The sequence below is a fragment of the Rhipicephalus microplus genome, chromosome 3, assembly GCF_043290135.1.
Source record: "Rhipicephalus microplus isolate Deutch F79 chromosome 3, USDA_Rmic, whole genome shotgun sequence".
In the NCBI taxonomy this organism is placed as follows: Eukaryota; Metazoa; Arthropoda; class Arachnida; order Ixodida; family Ixodidae; genus Rhipicephalus; species Rhipicephalus microplus.
Genome location: NC_134702.1, coordinates 172,358,519 through 172,379,293, shown reverse-complemented (window position 1 = coordinate 172,379,293; position 20,775 = coordinate 172,358,519). Strand labels below are relative to the sequence as shown.

The following is a 20,775-nucleotide window of genomic DNA, read 5'->3' as shown; positions in this document are numbered from 1 at the left end:
TATTCGTTGCCTCACAAATCGATTCTTAGTTGTGTAGAAGAGTGCATTAACAAGCTTGGTAGCATAACATTTCAGAATAGTGCTGGTATATCGTCTAGTAGCTTTTTAGAACTTTTATCCTTTTATTTGAAATCTACTTTTATTCAATGGAACGGGAAGCCCCACCTTCAAAAGGAGGGCGTTTGTATTGGATCATGTATTGCTCCAATCTTAAGTGATTTGTTTTTAGCCAAGCTCGACAAAACCGTTTCCGGTGACCTTAGTGACAACCGAATCATGCGCATCTTTAGATTTGTTGACGACTTTCTCATTCTTCTTGACTGTGACCCCACTTTTTGTGCCCTAGATATCTTCAACTTCATCAAGGAGCGGTTTAGTCCCCTTATTTTAACCCATGAGTTGCCTGTTAATAACGCTCTCAGATTTTTAGATATCGCTCTCATTTTTCACCTAGACCACATTTGTTGGATGTACAAGCCGAGGAGTAACAAACCCTTGCTTCCGTACCACTCCGCCCATACTAAGCTCGTAAAACGAGGCATTGTAAACATGTGCTTTAGTAACGCCTTACAGAGATCTTGTCCACATCTGATGGCAGCTAGTTTCAAGGAACAAGCAGAACGACTTCTGGACGCTGGCTACCCCTCTCACGTACAGGTTTCCGTCGCGGGTATTCTGGTCAAGAAGCTTCAGTCCTTGCAGCAAGCTCTCCCTCATGATGAGCCAGTAAGACGTCAGAAGCTTGCCGTAGTGCCTTATCTGCATGGAATCTCCCACAACTTGAAAAAGGTTGGGGAGCGGGCCGATGTAAAAGTGGTGTTTTCTGCCCCCAAAAAGCTCTCGTACTTGTGTATGAAAGTTGTTTCACATGCAAAACCGGGATGCTCTAAAAAGCACTTAACACTGTTTGTCACATGCGCGCAATTTGTAATCTATCAGATACCTCTTTCATGTGGTAAATACTACATAGAACAAACTGGCAGGTGCATTAATGACCGGCTCCGCGAACACGCTTGCAATGTAAGAAATGGTTGAGATGGTTTTTTAGCACTACATTGCAGTACGTGTGGCTGCAAACCACTTTTTCATGGTACGGTAATCATAGGAAAAAACAGAAATTAAGTGACAAGGGAGATTATTGAAGCAGAAAAGATTAGTAGATTAGGGCTGAACTGCGTCAGCACTCCTTCTCTCGGTCTTTGTGAAAAAGAATTGTCGTTTTTGAGATCATAAGTTTTTAGCGCATGGCAATAGAGGGTTTTTCATCTGTTTATCTGTTGTCTTCGAAGTTCATGAGCATATATATGTATGCTCCTCGAAATAAAGATTTTGTTGGAAGTAAGCGCTCCCTTCTGTCCCTTCCCTTGTCCTATGTTTCTAAACGCGCTACGTCGATCAACTATGTCTTACCAACATGCCCAACTTTATACTCTACAAATTTGTGCTTCGTACCAAGGCGTAACAACTTTTTTTATGTGCGCTGCTAGTTTTCTGCTTATGATCGAGTAGTCTGCACCTATGTCCAATATTGCACTAACGTTGTGGTGACCATCGACTACCACATGTATATTCTAAGAAAATCTGCTTTTGGCTTTCGTCGCTGTCGTCGGGGAATCGCTCCGTGTCTGTGCTTGTGTCGGTGGGAGGCCTTGCTTGCGTCGAGTGTCAGTGGCCTTGCTCCCGTAGGCCGCTGTAGTTAGTTTTCCCGCCTAATGCTTGGCGAGCGCACCGGTGCCGCCCCTGGGAAGCTCCGAAAATTTGAAGATCGCCTTGGGGATGGGGACCACGACTGCCGCCGCAGTGGCATGCGCTGCTATCAGAGGTAATCTTCAATAGCTCTCGGTCTTTCGCCGAATCTCGGCCGTGGTGCGTCGACAGCAAAACCGTGTAGTTCGAGGCGACGATAGCGACATTCCCGGTACACATGTACAGCTTCACCACAGTGATAGCACAGTGGTCATCTGTCCGGTGTGCACCATACGTCGGATTTTCTGGGAAGCGGCTGTCGATTTTAAAGTGCTGAATTGGCTGCAGCGAAGGAAGTGCATCCTGTGGCATAGGATTAACGAAGCCCGGTGAAGCAGGAGTATATCGGCTGACAGCTTCTGCGTATGATGCACGATGTGGCTCCGTCGGGACAGGGGGGACATAGTTGGAAGGCGGCACTTGGAGAGCCTGTCGTACTTCGTTTCTGACAAGGCTGCATATAGACCCTGTAGTAGGTTAGGACTGGCACTGAATCTTCTGTTAGTTCATCACGCACCACCGATCGAATGAGATCACCGAGAGAGTCGATGTTGATGTTGCTTGCCGCACCTCCGATCTGACCTATTGACAAAGCGGCACTCACTTGCCTGTCGTACACAGTAGAGCGCTGCTGTAGCACTTGCTACATTGGGATAGCTTCGGTCCGAAATTCCGCCACGGTCTTTGGGGGACAGCGAACGAGGCCAGCGAAAAGCTGCTTCTTTACTCCTCGCATTAAATGACGGACCCTCTTTTCTTCTGCCATGTCGGGGTCAGCTCGACGAAAGAGGCTCGTCTTGTCCTCGACGTACATCCTGACACCTCGTTCGGCATTTGGAGGCGCGACTGAATCGCTCGCTCGGCTCGTTCACGGCGATCGGGATTGGCCCAACTTGCCAGCAAGTATCGACGAAAGACGCTTCACGAGGGAAAAGGCTCATGATTTTCGTACCAAGTACGAGCGTCGTCCTCCGAGCTGAAATACACGTTCCTCATTTTGTCGAAGTTGGTCCAACCATTGTAATCCGAGACCCGTCCGAACTGAGCCAGCCAGTCTTCGACATCCTCCAAGATAGAACTGTGGAACACTCTCGGCACATGTGGCTTTCACAGCGTATGAGGCATGGCTGCAGCGCTTTCCTGTGCGTTGGAGGCTGCAGCGCCTTCCATAGCGTTCGAGGGTGTGACAGACGTCATCTCGGGAAGAGGTCCACTCTCAGGTGGCAGTCCTCGGAGTCTTCGGCTTGAGCAGCGAACAGGTGTTGTCACTGCATGTACAGGGCTACCTGGAGGCGTTTGGAACATCGGTTGGGGGTTACCCAGCAGCTCCACCAGTCTTCACGTGCTACAAAAGGTCTTCTACTTGAAAGAACTGAGCCGGCAGGGAGACGCACTGAAAACTGGCAAGATGGCTGCTTCAATAAACAACAACTAACCAGAGCAGGCGCTGCCCTAGAACATCGTCTTCCATTCTCGCGGGCAGCCATGGCTTGTGCTCGCCATAACTAGCAGCCAAGTGGAAATATAAACAGTCGCTGCGACAGTGCACAAATTTGTATTGTTTGTTTTTAATTTCACTCATTGCATCACATAAATATTATTCACTCATATTTTTTTATTATGCTTGATGTGTTGTGATAGGAAGTGGTAATTTCTGTGCAGTGTTTTGTGAATACTTCCCCGCAAACAGAACTTCAGTAAGCAGTTTAATGGGCTAGTTTTGATTTGTGCACATTCAGACACTTTCAACGTTTGCAATATACTTAGTAATCGAATGAGAACTAACTTGTATTCTAGTGTCTGGCACACTATGTTCGCATGTGTTGACCATAGAATTTATCCGCAGCCAGATGGGAATTATTGTAATACATGCTGTGATGGTGCCCTATTGGCACAATAGTAGCCTTAGTGAGATGAGGTGGACATCAATATATTTTGCATGCACAGCTGCCCATGTGTATAGCCTGCTGCTGTAGTGCAGTTCCATGTAGTGTGTCACACATAATTTGCATTGCTTTGTGGGCTCTCAATGGCTTTTCAGGCTCCCTGACCTGTGTCTCCTTGGAACGGTCTTCTTCACTGGCATCTGTACGAAGCCGACTTCATTTCTGCCAGCAGTGCACCTATGTGACCGTGGACAAATCAACTATGAACAGACACCTTGCGAAACACATGGGCGAGCCCCCCTTCCAGTGCCGCTTTTGTCCAGCTGCATTCATGTACAAGTCCAAGCTCGGGGCTCACTTGTGCACCCACACAGGGGATCGGCCCTTCCCCTGCGCCCTCTGCAGTGCATCTTTTTCGATAAAAAACCACCTCAATGAGCACATGCGCGTTCACACAGGAGAGGGGCCATTTTCCTGTGTCAGCTGCAGTGCATCTTTTGTGACAAAATGTACCCTCATTAGACACATTCGCACACACACAGGAGAACGGCCCTTCTCCTGTGCCCACTGCAATGCTTCTTTTTCGCTGAAAGGCCACCTCACTGACCACATGCGCACTCACACAGGTGAGCGTCCATTTTCCTGTGTCCATTGCAATGCTTCTTATGTACATAAAAGCACCCTCAGGATACACATCCGCACGCACACAGGAGAGCGTCCATTTTCCTGTGTCCACTGCAATGCTTCTTTTGTACAAAAAAACTCCCTCATGAGGCACATCCGCAAGCACACTGGAGAGCGTCCATTTTCCTGTATCCACTGCAATGCGTCCTTTCTGCAGAAAAGCCATCTTGTAAGACACGTGCGGAAGCACACAGGAGAGCGTCCATTTTCCTGTGTTCACTGCAATGCATCTTTTGTACAGAAAAACTCCCTCATGAGGCACATCCGCAAGCACACTGGAGAGCGTCCATTTTCCTGTATCCACTGCAATGCTTCTTTTATGTACAGAACTTCCCTTTCGAAGCACATCCTCAAGCACACTGGAGAGCGACCATTTTCCTGTGTCCACTGCAATGCGTCCTTTCTGCAGAAAAGCCATCTTGTAAGACACGTGCGAAAGCACACAGGAGAGCGTCCATTTTCCTGTGTCCACTGCAATGCAGCTTTTGCAGAAAAAAAGGACCTCACAAGACACATGCGAAAGCACACAGGAGAGCGTCCATTTTCCTGTGTCCACTGCAATGCGTCCTTTCTGCAGAAAAGCCATCTTGTAAGACACGTGCGAAAGCACACAGAAGTGCGTCCATTTTCCTGTGTCCACTGCAATGCATCTTTTGCAGAAAAAAAGAACCTTACAAGACACATGCGAAAGCACACGTGAGAGCATCCATTTTCTTGCATCCTTTGTGTAGAAAGCCTCCTCGAAAGACATCTGCATGCATATTTGATAGTGGCCCTGTTCCTGTTTCTACTGTAATGAATACTTTTTAGAAGAGATCCTCATGAGACACATCTGCCTGTACAGAGGAGTGAATCCATTTTCCTGTGTTCACTGCAATGCATCATGTTCATTGAAATGCGAACTCATTAGGGACATGTATACTCATGAAGGAAAAGGTTCCTCGTGTGTCCACAGCAATATATTCTTTTCAATAAAAGGCCACCTCATTGGGCACACGTGCACCAATGAAGCAGAGGGGCCCTTTTCCTATATTCACAGCTACTCGCCCCTTTTTCATAGAAGGTCACCTGATCGAACATATGCATACACTCACCATAGGTCAACGAAACCACTCTTGAGTCGACTCACAGACTCAGATCAAGCGGCGAGTCGTGAATCTGCGCGAGTAATATTTTTGTGAGTTTTACTCCGAGTGAGTCTAGTTGAAAAAAATTTTGTCGAGGTGAGTCAGAATGAGTTTAGCTCAGGAAAATCTTAGGTACTTGGAGTGTGAGCGAGTCCGAAGAGCAAGATGTATTTCTGCAAAGACACTCGTGGAGTTCCACTTCTCTTTGTTGACCTATGGTCATATATACACAGTTTCAATACTAATCTCAACCTTATCAAGATTCACATTTATGCTGACCTCTACTTGCATACGAAAACAGTTTCATTCATACACAATTTCAATATTTATTGATTAGAGGCACGAATTACATAAGGGAAGGCTCTGACCCCCCCCCCCAACTCTTCCAAAGCAGTTTTTGATAAGTATATTTTGGATTGTTATCTCTTTCAAGAAAAAAGACCTTACTTGTGTATGAGCACTCATAACACTTATTTGAAGACACTATACCAAAAGCACCAAAAAGACAGCCTATTATGTGAGATATTGGTGTTATAGAGCATTGACATCGTGGTGAAAAAACATTATTCTACACTCTTGGTCAAATCCTGGCTAGAATACACGCCAGCTGGCAGGAAATTTGGTCAAATTATGGTTGCTCCTAGTCAGTTCGTTACACGGCTCCCTAGCAGTGTCCCACAGGAAGCGGCCCTATTCCTAATGGCCTTCAGAATATGCGGGATTCTAGGTCAAATTTTCTGGGGCTAAGTACGGCCTGTGGTTACAGGTGACACTTCAATAAGCGGCCTGGCCCTGGTGCGAAAAAAGTTTCTTTTAAATTTTCGTGTGCATTTTCTTGCTGATATCGCGGCGAATCTTATGGCTACAGGTAATTGGACAGTATCACGTCAATCTACACCTGCGAAATTAACATGCAAAGCACCCGCAGCTCTGGAATCGAACTTGCGACCACATGCACGCGAACCAGATAATTTACCTATTAGGGAGCCTACATGACCGTCATGTAGGCTCCGCATTACCTATTGCACCACAGCGCCACCACATGAAGGTGAGGTTTTTTTTTTTGGAGGGGGGGGGGGGGGCTTTACCAAGTAGTTTGCGAATCGTCGGGAAAAGCTGTAACTTTTTTTTTCAAATGCATTTTTTTGCGTTTATATTTAGTCAGGGAATAGTTTGTACGGATTTATGAATGCGAGACAACCATGGTGATGGCTTTCGGCTCGGACTTCGGTTTGTGGTGTGCCGTTCCACAAGAACAATTAACTTGTGTTTGTGCGTCGTTTCAGTGCTTCCCCATAAAGCGTGGGTGTTTCACTCACCGAGAATTCGCAGACACCTGCACGTCGAAGCTATCTTGAGGTCTCGAAACCTGGGTATGTTTCTCGCACATGTGTTCGCTGTGGGCGATGTTGCCTATTTCTGTTGCGAGGTACAAGTGTGTGAGTGTGACATCAGCTTGTTTGAAGACAATGCGCTTTCGCACGTTAACATTACATGGGTATTTTGGAAAACACCAATTACATGGGTATTACAAAATACCCATTACATGGGTATTTTGGAAAACACCAAAAGCCACCCTAAACTAGCATTTCTTTCTGCTCCGAAGGCACTTAACCACCACTTTTTTATTCCCTAGAATCTGCTGCAAAAAGCAAAATGCTGCTTCCATCACTGAATTAGCGATGGACAGTTGGGTTCCGCTCCAAATAAATAGCTAATGCTCCTGCATCTCTTTTTCGCCACCGTCCGTGTGCAGTTGGGGGTCAAGAAATGTTTCATAACGAACCTGAAAATCTTTATTGTTACTACGTACAGTTGCTCTTTAGAAAATGGGGAATTTAATAGCTGGTGCATTATTCGACAGCTGAACACTGGTTGGCTTGATCGTAGTTGAGTATTACAAATGCATGCTGGAATATGAGAACCGTAGAGCCAACAAATGTTGATGTGCATAGGCTTTCCTGCCGACTTCTGCACCTGTACTTGATGTTGATGTTCGTCATGGAATTATGCAACCACTAATAAAATATCAACCCACTGATTTACGATACTGATCATTCTCTGTCTCACTGCCATCAGTTTATTTTTTTTTGCAATGCTTTCAAAAATTATCTGTTCAACTTGTTTTGTAAAACAAGAGCATCACCACAGAAATTCCAGTGTTTCAGTAAACCGGTGCGCATGGGCAAGTACTCGTTTCTTTAGTGCATGGCAAATGTCATACCTCGACAACTGATAATAGAAAAAAATGTTTGTAGTCTTTCATTGAAATCAACCAAACGATTAACATTGGGACTACACATCCCTGTGCTCGCCCAAATGCAGAGAGATGCATGATACCTCAAATAAAGTGTGCCATAAGGCACTGGAAAATGTTCCCGTTCTAGACCATCTTGTAGGAAAAGCAGGTGTGCCAATGACAGGCCAATGGTCGTGTTGCTTCGCCGAAGATCAAACAAAGAACTCCATTAGTCTCTCAGCATTCATCAGATTGAATGTTTTACTAAGAACTCGGCCCCGACTTCTTTTACTACAAACTTTCTTTTTTTTTTTTTCGAGCTCACAAAATGAAATGAAAAATTCGGATATTGCTTGCTGAGATTTTATGCTAAGTTCTGCACTTATTGAGCAAAGTGTCGACTGTTGTTCTTTGCAATATGTAGAAGTACATGGCAAAGAAGAAAAACATGGCCGGTTTGCTAGTTGATGTTTTTTTTTCTTAACATGTTTGCTTAACTGAAGGTAAAAGAACAATAGATGATGATTAGTGTGCACTGCTGATCATTTCTTTATGAAAAGCGTTCTTCTAAGAAAATTCATTGATCCTCAAAACATTCTGCAACTTCTGCCAACTAAAATAAACCTGGGGCTAGATGATACAAAACGGTTATGTTTAATCTATGAGCCATAACAAAGTGTACAGTTTGGATTTGTTACAGTGCATTTATATTAGTTCTTGGCTAAACGTATGAAGGTGCTCTTAAAACTTGCTTGCGAGCCACATGCCACCCTGCTTCTGCCAGTTGTGAAAGGAGTTTGTCCTGCATACCTTTTATGCTGATTGGTATTTGATATCACTTAAATTGCACGTTTGCCAGCACTTGCTGGATGTCTAATCAACATAGCTCGTTAAGTGTACATGATTGTATAAATTTTGCTATAGGAGGTATACATATCACAAGATGCATGTGGGAATAATAGTAATAATAATATTTTATTATAATTTTGAAAAAGTAGCTCAGAGATACAAAATTGGCCTGCCTAAGCCTCATTGGGCTTGAAGGGCAGAGCAGACAGACAGCAGACCTTAAGGCCTAATATACCTACTAAATATATTTGGCGATCATTGCAGAAGACAGAAAATTTTATAACCAATGTGTCATAACAAGAGGTGCAAGGCATTTTTTATTAGTTACATGGATAACTATGCATATTGCAGAATTATATGAAAAGCTCAGTGCCTCAGCAAACTAAAAAGAACCTTGATAAGTGTCCTATTCAGATCACGATATAACAGAACTTAACACTTTTTTCAAGAATTTTGAAAACTGCTCAATACCTACACTAAACCCATCTTGGAAAACTACTCGATACTTGCACTGAATCCAGCATTCACATCATTTTGCTGGGTGATATCAATATTAATGTCGCTCAGGAGGACTCCAGTAATTATTCTTATTGTGAAGAAGAAAACGCATCGTTGTCAAGCAACATCGCCACCGCTTGGCTACTGGGTGCTGGGCTTCTCTCGCTCGGCTCGTGCTGATCATCGCCGGCATCTGCTTGACCGTTGCTCTTGCCCGATCGTGTTTCATCGTAGGACCACCGTCGCAACAGTCGCCAATAAACCCTTTTTCAATTGGTGGAGGGTGCTGACTTTCCCCGTCGCCTGAACCTGGGTGCTGCCATTCGCCGTCGCCTAAAGCTGGAGCTGCGCAACCGAACGCTACCTCCCATCATGGCTACCAACAACGCGCAACCTGGCTCTTCAACTCCATGCCCCAGCAACCCCAGCGTTCTTCATTTGCAAGAGCCCAAAGTCTTTAGCGGAGATGATGAAACCGACGTGGAAGACTGGTTCGCTAACTACGAACTGGTGAGCACAAACAACAAGTGGAATGACGCGGACAAACTAACTAACGTCATCTTTTACCTCACTGACGTGGCCGAAATGTGGTATAACAACCACAAAAACGACATTACGACATCGTCCATCTTCAAAACGTCGTTTGCTGACGTTTTCGGCCGAGCCGCTGTCCGCAAGTCCAGAGCCGAACAACGCTTGCGGATTCGCGCACAGAAGCCATCAGAATCGTTCACCAGTTACATCGCAGACATTATTGGTCTTTGCAACCGTGTGAACAACGCCATGCCCGAGTCGGAGAAGATTCAACACATCCTCAAAGGGGTAAATGACGGCGCATTTCAGATGCTCGTGGCGCGCAATCCTGCCACCGTTGCGGAACTTGTGACTTTATGTCAAAGTTTCGACGAGTGTAGGAAGCAGCGCGCCCTGACCCGGCCATTTTCCTCACACGCTGACTCACTATCTAGCCTTACTTCTGTTCCTGATTACTCAACAACCCCGCAAGAGATCAAAGACTTTGTGCATGAAGAAGTAGCTCGGCAGCTGTCGTTGATTACTTCACGCAGCAGCCGTCGTCCTCTCGTCTGCCCTCACCACTCCGCGATGTTATTGCCGAAGAGGTAGCTCAGGCTGTTCCCGTCGCTGCCCACCAGCAGCCTGTGGCCATGCCTGTTCAACATGCGCCGGCTATGCAGCCCGTGGCCGCGCCTCTTACTTATGCCCAGGTGGTACGCAGCAGACCCTGCCAGCAGCTTTTGCCACCCATGCCTGCAGTTGCTCCCCACTCTACCCCTCTTTCGACCGCGTGTCAGCAATTCCTGGCGCACTGCTGACAATCGACCGATCTGCTACGCCAGCGGTACTCCAGGACACGTGGCGCGATATTGTCGTCGTCGCTTTCAATCGCAACACAACGCTACTTGGCCGTTACCGTATGACCCGCAGCCCACGCACCTACCTGCTCCCTATCTTTCACTGCAGTATGGCTACACTAATCTTCCCGAGCCCAGCCCCCAGCTCCGACTCACTCTCCCCGCTCGCCGTCTCCTCGCAGGCGATCTCTGTCCCCAATGCGTCCCCGACCCGCTTCTTCCAACTGGGAAAACTGAACGCCGCAGTTCCAGAGGCAAGAACTGCGCCGTCATCGAAATGCTCAAGTCCTCGCACTTCACCTGCTAACGTCGTCGCCATATCTGTCGATGGTGTTTCTACCTTTGCCCTCATCGACACAGGTGCTGCCGTTTCTGTTATAGCCACCCAGCTCTGCCGCTCCCTACGCAAAGGGACCACGCCGCTCTCTGTACTATCGCTTCGTTCGGCTAGCGCACAACCAGTTCGACTTCTCGGCACCTGTACAGCCCGCATTTTCATCCAAGGCTCTATGTACGTGTTCGAGTTCATCGTCCTTTCGGTGTGCTCGCATGACGTTATCCTCGGGTGGGACTTCCTGTCACATCATCATGCCGTCATCGACTGCGCACGCGCTGAAGTTCAATTTTCGCACCTGCCTGACGAACCTTTGCACGAAACTCTTGAGCGGTCCCCAAAACTCGTCGTACGTGAAGACACTGAAATTCCGCCAGCCTCTCTTGCCGTTGTCCCTGTTTGCTGCGATGACCATAACGACGCCACAGTAATGTTTACACCTTCCGACATTTTCATGAGCCGCAGAGCCGTTTGTTTCCTTGCCTTTCGCTACACTCGACGTCACTGCGGGCCAAAGCAATATTTTCGTTCACAACCCCCTTTCTGCACCGCTTACGCTACTTGCCGGCCAATGTCTCGGTTGAGTGGAGTACCTCGATTCCTCTTTATTCCTTAACATGCCAGACGAATCGTGCAGTAGCACCTCGATCGAACTTCATGCCCTTTCCCCACTCATCAGTGACACCTTTTCTCATCGAGTGCTCATCGAGTGACACCTTTTCGAGTTCCCTCGACGACACCTTAAGTGCCCATGAACGCGCCGAGCTTCTCAATCTCCTCCAGCACTTCGCGAATTCATTCGACGTTTCTCAGCCGCAATTGTGTCGGACTTCCGCAGTGCACCACTACATTGACACCGGTTCGCACCAGCCATTGCGTCAAAGACAGTACCGTGTCTCTGCTGCAGAACGTCACGTCATCAACGACCAGGTCGAAGAGATGCTACGTCGTCGCGTTATTCAAATATCGCACAGTCCTTGGGCATCTCCTGTCGTTCTAGTTCGAAAGAAGGATGGATCAATTCGATTTTGCGTCGACTACCGGCGATTAAACAAGGTGACGCGGAAAGACGTCTATCCATTACCGCGCATCGACGACGCCCTTGACAGCCTCCAAGAAGCCGAATTCTTCTCCTCCTTAGACTTACGATCTGGATACTGGCAGGTTCCTATGGCAGAAGCTGATCGCCAGAAAACTGCGTTCGTTACATCAGATGGCCTGTACGAATTTAACGTAATGCCATTTGGGCTTTGTAATGCTCCTGCCACGTTTGAACGACTCATGGACAACACACTGCATGGAATGAAGTGGTCTGTGTGTCTATGCTATCTCGACGACATTGTTGTTTTCTCTCCCGATTTTCCTACACATCTGCTTCGGCTTCAAATGTTTCTTACGTGTTTAACCAGCGCTGGGCTCCAACTGAACCTTAAAAAGTGCCGCTTCGTCGTGCGAGAGCTGTCCATCTTAGGGCACATCGTGTCCAAGCATGTTGTTCGACCCGACCCTGCAAAACTGCAAGCAGTCGCTGAGTTCCCGAAACCTACTACACTAAAAGAATTACGCAGTTTTGTCAGACTATGCTCGTACTTCCGGCGCTTCGTGCGAAATTTCGCATCGATCATGTCACCACTGACCAACCTTCTACGCGGTAATGCAGACCTTTCATCCTGGTCTTCTGACTGCGGCGTCGCATTTGCCACGCTCCGTAGTCTGCTAACATCTCCTCCAATTCTTCGGCATTTCGACCCAACAGCTGCAACGGAAGTTCGCACAGACGCTAGTGGGGTTGGTCTAGGCGCCGTTCTCGCCCAACGCAAGCCGGGCTACTCCGTATACGTCGTCGCTTATGCGAGTTGCGCATTTACTAAAGCTGAAGCCAATTACAGCGTCACTGAAAAAGAGTGCTTGGCGCTAGTGTGGGCGCTTCGCAAGTTCCGCCCTTATTTGTACGGTCGCCCATTCGACCTGGTAACGGACCACCATGCACTTTGTTGGCTCGCCACATTGAAAGCTTCTTCTGGCCGCCTAGCTCGGTGGGCACTGCAAATGCAGGAGTACGACATTCGTGTCATCTATCGCAGCGGACGCAAGCATTCTGATGCCGACGCCCTGTCGCGTTCGCCTTTACCTACCGACTCGGCCTGCAGAACCACTGGTACCGACTCCGTCGCATCTCTCGACCTCGACTCCTTTACCAGTGAACAACACAAGGACCCGTGGATCGCTTCCTTTTTTAACTGTCTCTCTGGATCGTCAACCACTGCAGTACCACGATCTCTGCGACGTCAAGCTGCTCATTTCGCCATTCGGGATCGGCTGCTACACCGACGCAACTACGCCCCCGAAGGTCATAAGTGGCTCTTGGTTGTCCCGCGCAGCTTGCGATCACAAATCTGCGCCTCCTTTCACGACGATCCCCAATGTGGTCATGTTGCAGTTTTAAAACTTACGAACGCATTCGCCATCGCTTCTACTGGCGCGGAATGTATAATTTCGTTCGAAAATTCGTTATGGGCTGCCCTGACTGTCAACGCCGCAAATCACCACCTTTCCACTCGTCCGGTGCGCTTCAACCGCTTCCGTGCCCTGCCAAACCTTTCGATCAGATCGGAATTGATCTCTATGGCCCTCTATTGACAACATCAGATGAAAGTAGGTGGATCATAGTCGCTGTGGACCATTTAACATGCTACGCTGAGACCGCCGCCCTTCCAAGTGCCACTGCGCGGGACGTAGCATCCTTCATCGCCTCATACTACGGCATGGTGCACCTCAAGAACTACTAAGCGACCGAGGTCGAGCCTTCCTATCAGAAGTGGTCACGTCTCTGCTTTCTGAATGCCATGTTGCTCATCGCAAGACCACGGCATACCACCCGCAGACTAAGGGGCTCACGGAAAGATTTAACTGCACCCTTGGCGATATGCTCGCCATGTATGTGACATCCGATCATACTAACTGGGATCGCATTCTTCCATTCATCACGTTCGCATATAACACCGCGGCACAGTCTACCACTGGATTTTCACCTTTCTTTCTTCTTTATGGACGCGAACCATCCCACACCATCGACACTCTCCTTACATACCGTCCTGACGCATCTGAATGCCCATCTGTGTCCAAAGCTGCCCGAAATGCGGAAGAGTGCCGTGAACTCGCACGCACCTGTACGTCATAAGAACAACAGCGCCAGAAAGAAAACAATGCCGACTCTTCACAAAGGCCCAGCTATTCCCCGGGATCACTTGTATGGCTTGCTGTTCCTTACCAAACCCCCGGCATTTCCTCAAAACTCGTTCCAAAGTACGAGGGCCCATACCGTGTCTTGGAGCAAACCTCGCCGGTGAATTTTCTCATCGAGCCACTCTCCCCATCTGACGACATGCGCTGGCGTGGACGTGACATCGTCCACGTCGCCCGCCTTAAGCCGTATCTTAGCCCTCTACCTCCAGACTCTTAGGTCGCCAGGATGGCTCTTTTTCGGCGGGGGCAAATTCTGAAGACGAAAACGCATCGTTGTCAAGGAACATCGCCACCGCTTGGGTACTGGGTGCTGGGCTTCTCTCGCTCGGCTCGTGCTGATTATCGCCGGCATCTGCTTGACCGTCTTGCCCGATCGTGTTTCATCGTAGGACCACCGTCGCAACAGTCGCCAATAAACCCTTTTTCATTATACTGGCTTACTCATTGGCAATCAATAACATCAACTAGATGAGAATTCAAACTTGAGCAAGTTGGTACGTATTCGCAGCGCACTGCGGGACGAGGAATAAGAATAAAATTGAATGTGGCATCCAGCGCGGTGTTTATCCATTTTGTCACAGTCGAGAGGACGCGGTTCACATCTTTCACGAGTGCGCCCTTCCAAAAGCCCTACTCCGAAAGATAGCCGACTTATTTCAGCTCCCGGTAGTTTCATATCCCACGGTTAGATATTTAAATCCGCACTCACGCGGTAAACCAGTTCGTGCTTCTCGTCGAGTGCCTATACCACATGGCAACGTTCTGTTTGGCGTTCCATTAGTCACATGTCAGACTTTTGGTCGGTGCGATGCCAGGCCAATTACCAGGCAAGACTTCCGGGCCTTCATGAACTGCTTGCAAAAGTGCGGAAAGGGGTCTGGTTCCATCTCTTTCGTGAGCGGTACCGCCTTGGTGCGAAGAAGTTTCTCGAAACTTGCACCGACCGGCAGTGATCTATAGGGAGTCTAACAGGCAACTAACTATGTGGCTATGATGGCGGAACATCTGGCAGCACGATTTGGCGAGGCATCACTCGTCTGCATGCCTTGTTGCTTAAGTCCTTCGGCGCGTTCATTCCGCGCTCGGACAAACGACCACGCCCGGCTGTTTACATTCTGCTCGGCGGCGTCCACCTCCTCTCTTATCCGGGAGAAAGTGGTAGATGGATGGATTGATAGAAGGATATGGCTGTACCCTTTAGATCGGGTGGTGGCTAGCGCTACCAAGCCGTAATACTGAATGAACCAAAAACTAGATTTTTTTTTTTTCCTTTACATAGAGAGATTGAGGATTCGTACTTAGCAGTGAAGGTTCTAATTTTCCTCGTGCCTTGACTTTAGTCATCAATCAGATAACCTCCTTCTAGTTAATTCTACCCGTTCAAAGTGTGTTTTTTCCTACCTGTCCCTAAACCCCAGTGCTTTGAAAAACTCTGTGCCGATTTCTTTCAGGCGGCGTGCCCTTTGGTGGACGGTTCCTCCTCCTCACTCGCTCCCCTTAGAGGGCGAGAATGAATGCACTCTTTCCCCCTCCCAGCTAAACTCATTTCTCTCACTAGCCCCGCCCTCGGTGTGTGTATACCGGTCTCTTGCGCGCGTGGCTGCTGCTGCGTCGTATTTCAAACCGCTCGCTGGCAGGTAGCCAGTGGGCACAAGCCTGCTACGTGTTTCCAGAGAACACCTACCAGTTTCTTGCGCGCGCCGATCGTCTTCGTCGCGCCGCGGGGGCGTAGCCCGACCACTCGCTTTGAGCGGGGACCACGGGGGTCTTCGACCTCCGGTCGCTATGGAAAGGCCACATCTCCGTGTGCTCTGACCTCGTCAGCTGCCCCCCCAAACCCCCCCCCCCCAAAATAAAAAAACAGGACCGCCCTCTAACCAGGGGCGGAGGCCCCTACCGGGGTGAATGTAACTGGATGATGAGGGTTTGATGAGTGACACGTACTCTGGGACGCGGCGCTTTTGGGTGCCAACTCCCCTTCCTTTCTGACAACGGTAGACAGACCAAAATTTTTCCGTCGAAGGTCCCCAAAATAGACCCCAAGAAATGGTAGTGTATAGGTGTTCTGTGGTAAGACTATCGCCTTTAAAAAAAAGCGCCCCGGCAGCCTTGACGTCTTGGGAACGTCAACGAATTTGTCACGTTGGCGAAACGGTTCGAGCAGCAAAAAACCGTCCCGTGTGACGAGGCTAGAGTGTACTAGAAGTGTACTGTACCTAGGCGGTTTCGACCGGCGTGGGCGTGGAGGTCGTTCTTAGTCGGCGGCATCGTCGGCGCATACCGGGCAAAATCAACGTCAGGATCTAGTAACGTTTCGGCGGCAGCCGCGGCGGCCACTTCTCGTCGGCGGCGCTGGCGGCGTGGAAACCGAAACTACAATTTAAAAAAGGCTACTTTACTGTGTTTTTTTTTCTGCCTGATTTGCTGAAAACCACTACTTTTAGCAGTAATGCCTGAGAGAACAGTATGGAGATGTAAAAGGACTGGCAAACGCTCGGTAAGTTATTTGTTTTTCAGCATACATATTGAATATAAGTTCTTTCAGGGCACTCCGTTTGTTCACATAGCGAGCACTGTATCGCAAAAAATTTCGTTTCTTTTTACTCTCACAGTGATGCTGTTTTATCTGCTAGGTATTATTCCCTATTAACTTACCCTTTGTATTATTTTTACTTCCAAGTAACAGTTATTCTTTTATTTATTATCAAATGTGCCACTTACATCTGTAATGCCTTCCGTTCTTGAGGCTACTATTAAATGAATGAACAATGGAGGAGCCTCTTTTCATCGGGTAAGTAAAGGCAAGTGGAGCTCGCAGTCTTCATGCATAATGTACTGCTTTTTATTTGGGGGGGGGGGGGGGGGGAGGGGGTAACAGACAGCTGGGCGATTTACGTAGGTCACAATAGCATATAGTGATTCAAGAATTGCACGAAAAAGGTGCTAATCCGCCTCCCATGAGGAAACATTGCTCAGCGACTTATGATGCAAGTGCTACAACGAATAGAAAAGAAGCGAAATGAGTATAGGACATGCGCTTTTTCTTTGTTTCCTACTTCAAAGAATACATTCTTGAAAGACGCAAGGAGGTGCGGGTGGGTGGTGGGGATGGAGAGCAGTTCTTGAATCTCGTTTGTTTGTGAGACCGCTCTTTATATTCATGCCAGCCCATACTCCCTCTCCTTTTCTTTTCCTTGAAAGGAGTACTGAAACAAAATTTTGAAAGTGAGATAACCCGTCAAATAGATTTGTGTAGATACACACATCATCTATGAAATGTAAACAAATATTGTCACCTAGAACGTATTCAAAATTAATTTTGAATCGCGAGTCGCCCTACGGCATACTGTATATGCCTTCGTCATTCCGGTAAATAAACAATCACCCCCCGCGTCACGAATTTTGTGTTGGCTGCTCCTGGAGAACCATTTCAATGGAAAGAGGGGCAGACTTGTACGGGAATACAAAGGCCAGTGTTCGAGCTTCAGCGTTGTTTTTTGAAGTGGTTACGCATATTTACAACGCTGGAAAGGCGATCACAGTAGCGCCCACGAAACCTCCTTGAAGAGACTTGTCGACATAGTGCATCACAGCGTGCACGTCGTTTTGTGCGCCCACCTAGCCAGTTAGCTTTGCACGAAAACCCAGGATTCCTTTCCTCCATGCGAAAACCCCACTGGGTCCCGCCTCACTCGGCGCTCTGTGGAACCAAGACTTCAACAGTTAACATCGCGCGCTCGATCATACGAACTTTCCTGCCATGGGTTGCAAAAAAAGTGTCATTTTTTTGTGTAATTGCTCCTTTGCTCATAGAGTCCAAAAAATAGGGGCTATTTATGGCGTGCACCAGTGTTATCTCTTATCACAGTGTGTCTGGGACGGGGGTATAGGACGTAATGTACGACTGGAAGTGGGGATGGTCTTGAATAAATGGCTGATGAAGAGGCTTTAGCAATGCTCCATTGCGCAAAATATCCTCTCTTTACATATTGCTGTGCTATCTGCATGCCTTCTGAGGACCCCCCCCCCCCCCCGAGCTTTGTGGGTTAGGCGACTTTTAGCTAATCCCACCAGCCTCCCGGATCAGTTACTGCAAGCTTCCTCTGAAAAGCAACCATATACGTACATATGTACGGCCATTCCCATGAGCAAAAGCGTTCAAAATCAACTTTCTCGGGTAAGAATACAGAAATCTGAACAAACGTGAAAACTCCCATCGAAACAGCCATTCATCCAATCACCACTCGTCACCACAGCGGCGAAGGCAGAAAATGATCCGTGACCTCGGCACCAATGGTTATTCACAAAGGCGTTTATTCGCAGAGCCCTCCGCAAAAGAAAAGAAGGGGAAATCTTTGTGACACCAACCGCAACGCAACAACGGCTGGTGTCGATCTCCTACATCGTGGGCGCCAGAGAAGTTAAAAAGGCAAAAGTCGACGTTGCCCAAGCCTCCCACCATCATCGGAAGTTTCATCCGCTTGTTCTAAGACCTTGCATCTGCGGGAATAGCGCAAGGTGCCGTGTGCAGGATCGTGTGCGCCGGCTAAACCAAGAACTTCCATGAAAAAATGTGGCAGCACAGGAAGGACTTCGGCCAAATGAACAGGGCGCAGGGGCAAAACATTGTAAGCTGGTTGGCCACCATACCTGTCCCTACAGCGCGGTGATCTTCTAAACAGAAAAAAACCTTCGCCAGCGGCTCTCCTTTGAGTCCTGGAACAGTGGGAGACAACACGCAACTGCACCACTGGAAACACTGCCCTCCCTCTACTTCCAGGGCTTGCAGCGAGTCGTGGCAAACATCCCGTGCCTTCTCACCCCGAAGGAAAAAAACGATCAGGCTTCAAAACATTGGGTTTCTTAATATAATCATTGGCTGGAGTTTTCTGGGTTTTTTATTTTCTTTTCCCCCAACCAAGCAGACGTCTGCCGAATGCTCACATTTGAAATATAACAGATATTAGAGCTTCATGTTATAAACCAGGAGAGTAGAGCTCGTCGCTGCGTTTTGTAGCCTGTCTGCATTCCATGGGGCGTACAAAGAACGCAAAAGCTCAGGTATGAAAAACTTGAGCCTGGGATAAAACCCGTGTCGCCAAGTTTTTCGCAGGAGGGACACTGGGCGAACCCAATGACGGGCGAGCAACTGCCGAAATTAATTGCTTCCGTGTGTCGAAACTGACTATGAATAGAAAAAAGTTTGATTAAGAAAAAATACAAAAAAGGGCACTTCTATGCCGTGTCGATACGGAATCCTAAACTGCAGGCGTGCTGGCAAAGCGTTTAGAAGATCCTCAAGTTCTCAGGAGTCACAAACATCTTTGACCGCATTACAGCTTGAAATAATTTGTTTTTGCCAGTGACTAAGCGTCGCACACAGCAGAAGCGGTGTGTTGATTCCTGCCCCCTTCCTCCTTGGAATCCACTCGAAAGCTTTCAACGTATCACATGGCAGGAAATGCTATTAGAGCTGATAGCATGCGTTGTCACTACATTTACAGAACCTGAAGTTCGTTGAGATGTAAACTTGTTTAGCGCAAAAATACATCGAAAGGGCAATCACAAGCGCCCGTCCCATCGCTCTCGTTCTTGTGAATATTTTCTTTCGCACTCCATAATTTTCCAATCGCCGCATTTATTCATGCAAAAACAGAAGCGGCGTCTGAGGACAAGCAGTTCAATAAAGGAGAGAGCATAGGGGTTGTCGATGCTTGTAAATCGTGCTGCTCTGTCGCCTTGGAAGCCGCATGATTTATGAAGGTGGAATACATTGCTCATTCTCCGCTGATTTGGTACACAATTGTAGATCAGACTCAATGTAAATCACGATGTCGCGTACTAATACTCTCGGGAGTTGCACATGTGCCAGAACATGCTGCGCAATCCACTTCCATGCCCTCTTATAGCCATGTTCATTAATTTTTAACAATTGTGAAATACACTAGGTACACAATAATTGAGTTACAAATAATTATTCAGATTTTCCTTTCATTATTTTAATTCGATATGCGTTCTTCTCTCGTCTTGGAAAAAATCATACGAGTTTTGCAGCATGCTGGGCATAATTTGCTCATTCTACTTTGTCAGAGTATGCGAACGGTGTAGTCTATAAACGCATTACCTATTAGCATTAAAGTTGCAGCCAGTGTGATGCAAAAAATCACTATAACATCACCAAAAATTACGGGTGTTTTAAGAGAAACTGCTAACGACTTGTTGGGAATTCTAACTTCAAATTGTGGAATCACGCCGGCGCAAACGGCATTAGCTCCGTGACTCTGCAAACAAATTTACAAATAGATTGGCTCCTTGGAAGTAGGCAGTATACATTATGTCCTTATTCACGTTAGCATTTTAATCTTGATATCTCAACTCAGTGGTGCATTTTATGTCGCAATTTCATTCCGTGCTTTTAAGTTAAGGTGATCATTTTTATTCGAATCATCATCAAATCAATCAAATCAAATCAAATTTTATTTTCGCTTCAGACAATACAGCGCGTTGTCACTGCGAAAATAGGGGACCAGAGAAAAAAGCTGCGCTTGCGCAGCTTGACTAAGCTCTGGTCACCCGTACAGCAGTAGTGACAGGGCAAAACATCTAACAAGTCTATATAGCTACAGTATATACAATTCGATTACCAAAAGTAGTTATGTAGACTACGGTGTTCTAATGAAAAAAAAACATCAATGCATGTTTTAAGTTACGATCACTTTAGTAAAACCAGCTACTGTAATTATACAGACATGAGTAGTTCTAATACATTTACATAAAGAGATCTAGTAAGGTT

The 20,775-nt window shown here is 47.4% G+C and overlaps 1 protein-coding gene across 1 annotated transcript in view; it reads left to right on the top strand.

Annotated features, from left to right (window-relative positions):
* LOC142802703 (uncharacterized) overlaps nt 1-7,484 on the top strand; it is a 53,202-nt gene extending 45,718 nt beyond the window's left edge. The window contains exon 4 of the mRNA XM_075887681.1: nt 3,788-7,484. Within this exon, the coding sequence (XP_075743796.1) occupies nt 3,788-5,016 (1,229 nt within the window). The 3' untranslated portion in view covers nt 5,017-7,484. The remainder of the gene's footprint in view (nt 1-3,787) is intronic.
* Nucleotides 7,485-20,775: the final 13,291 nt, after the last annotated feature.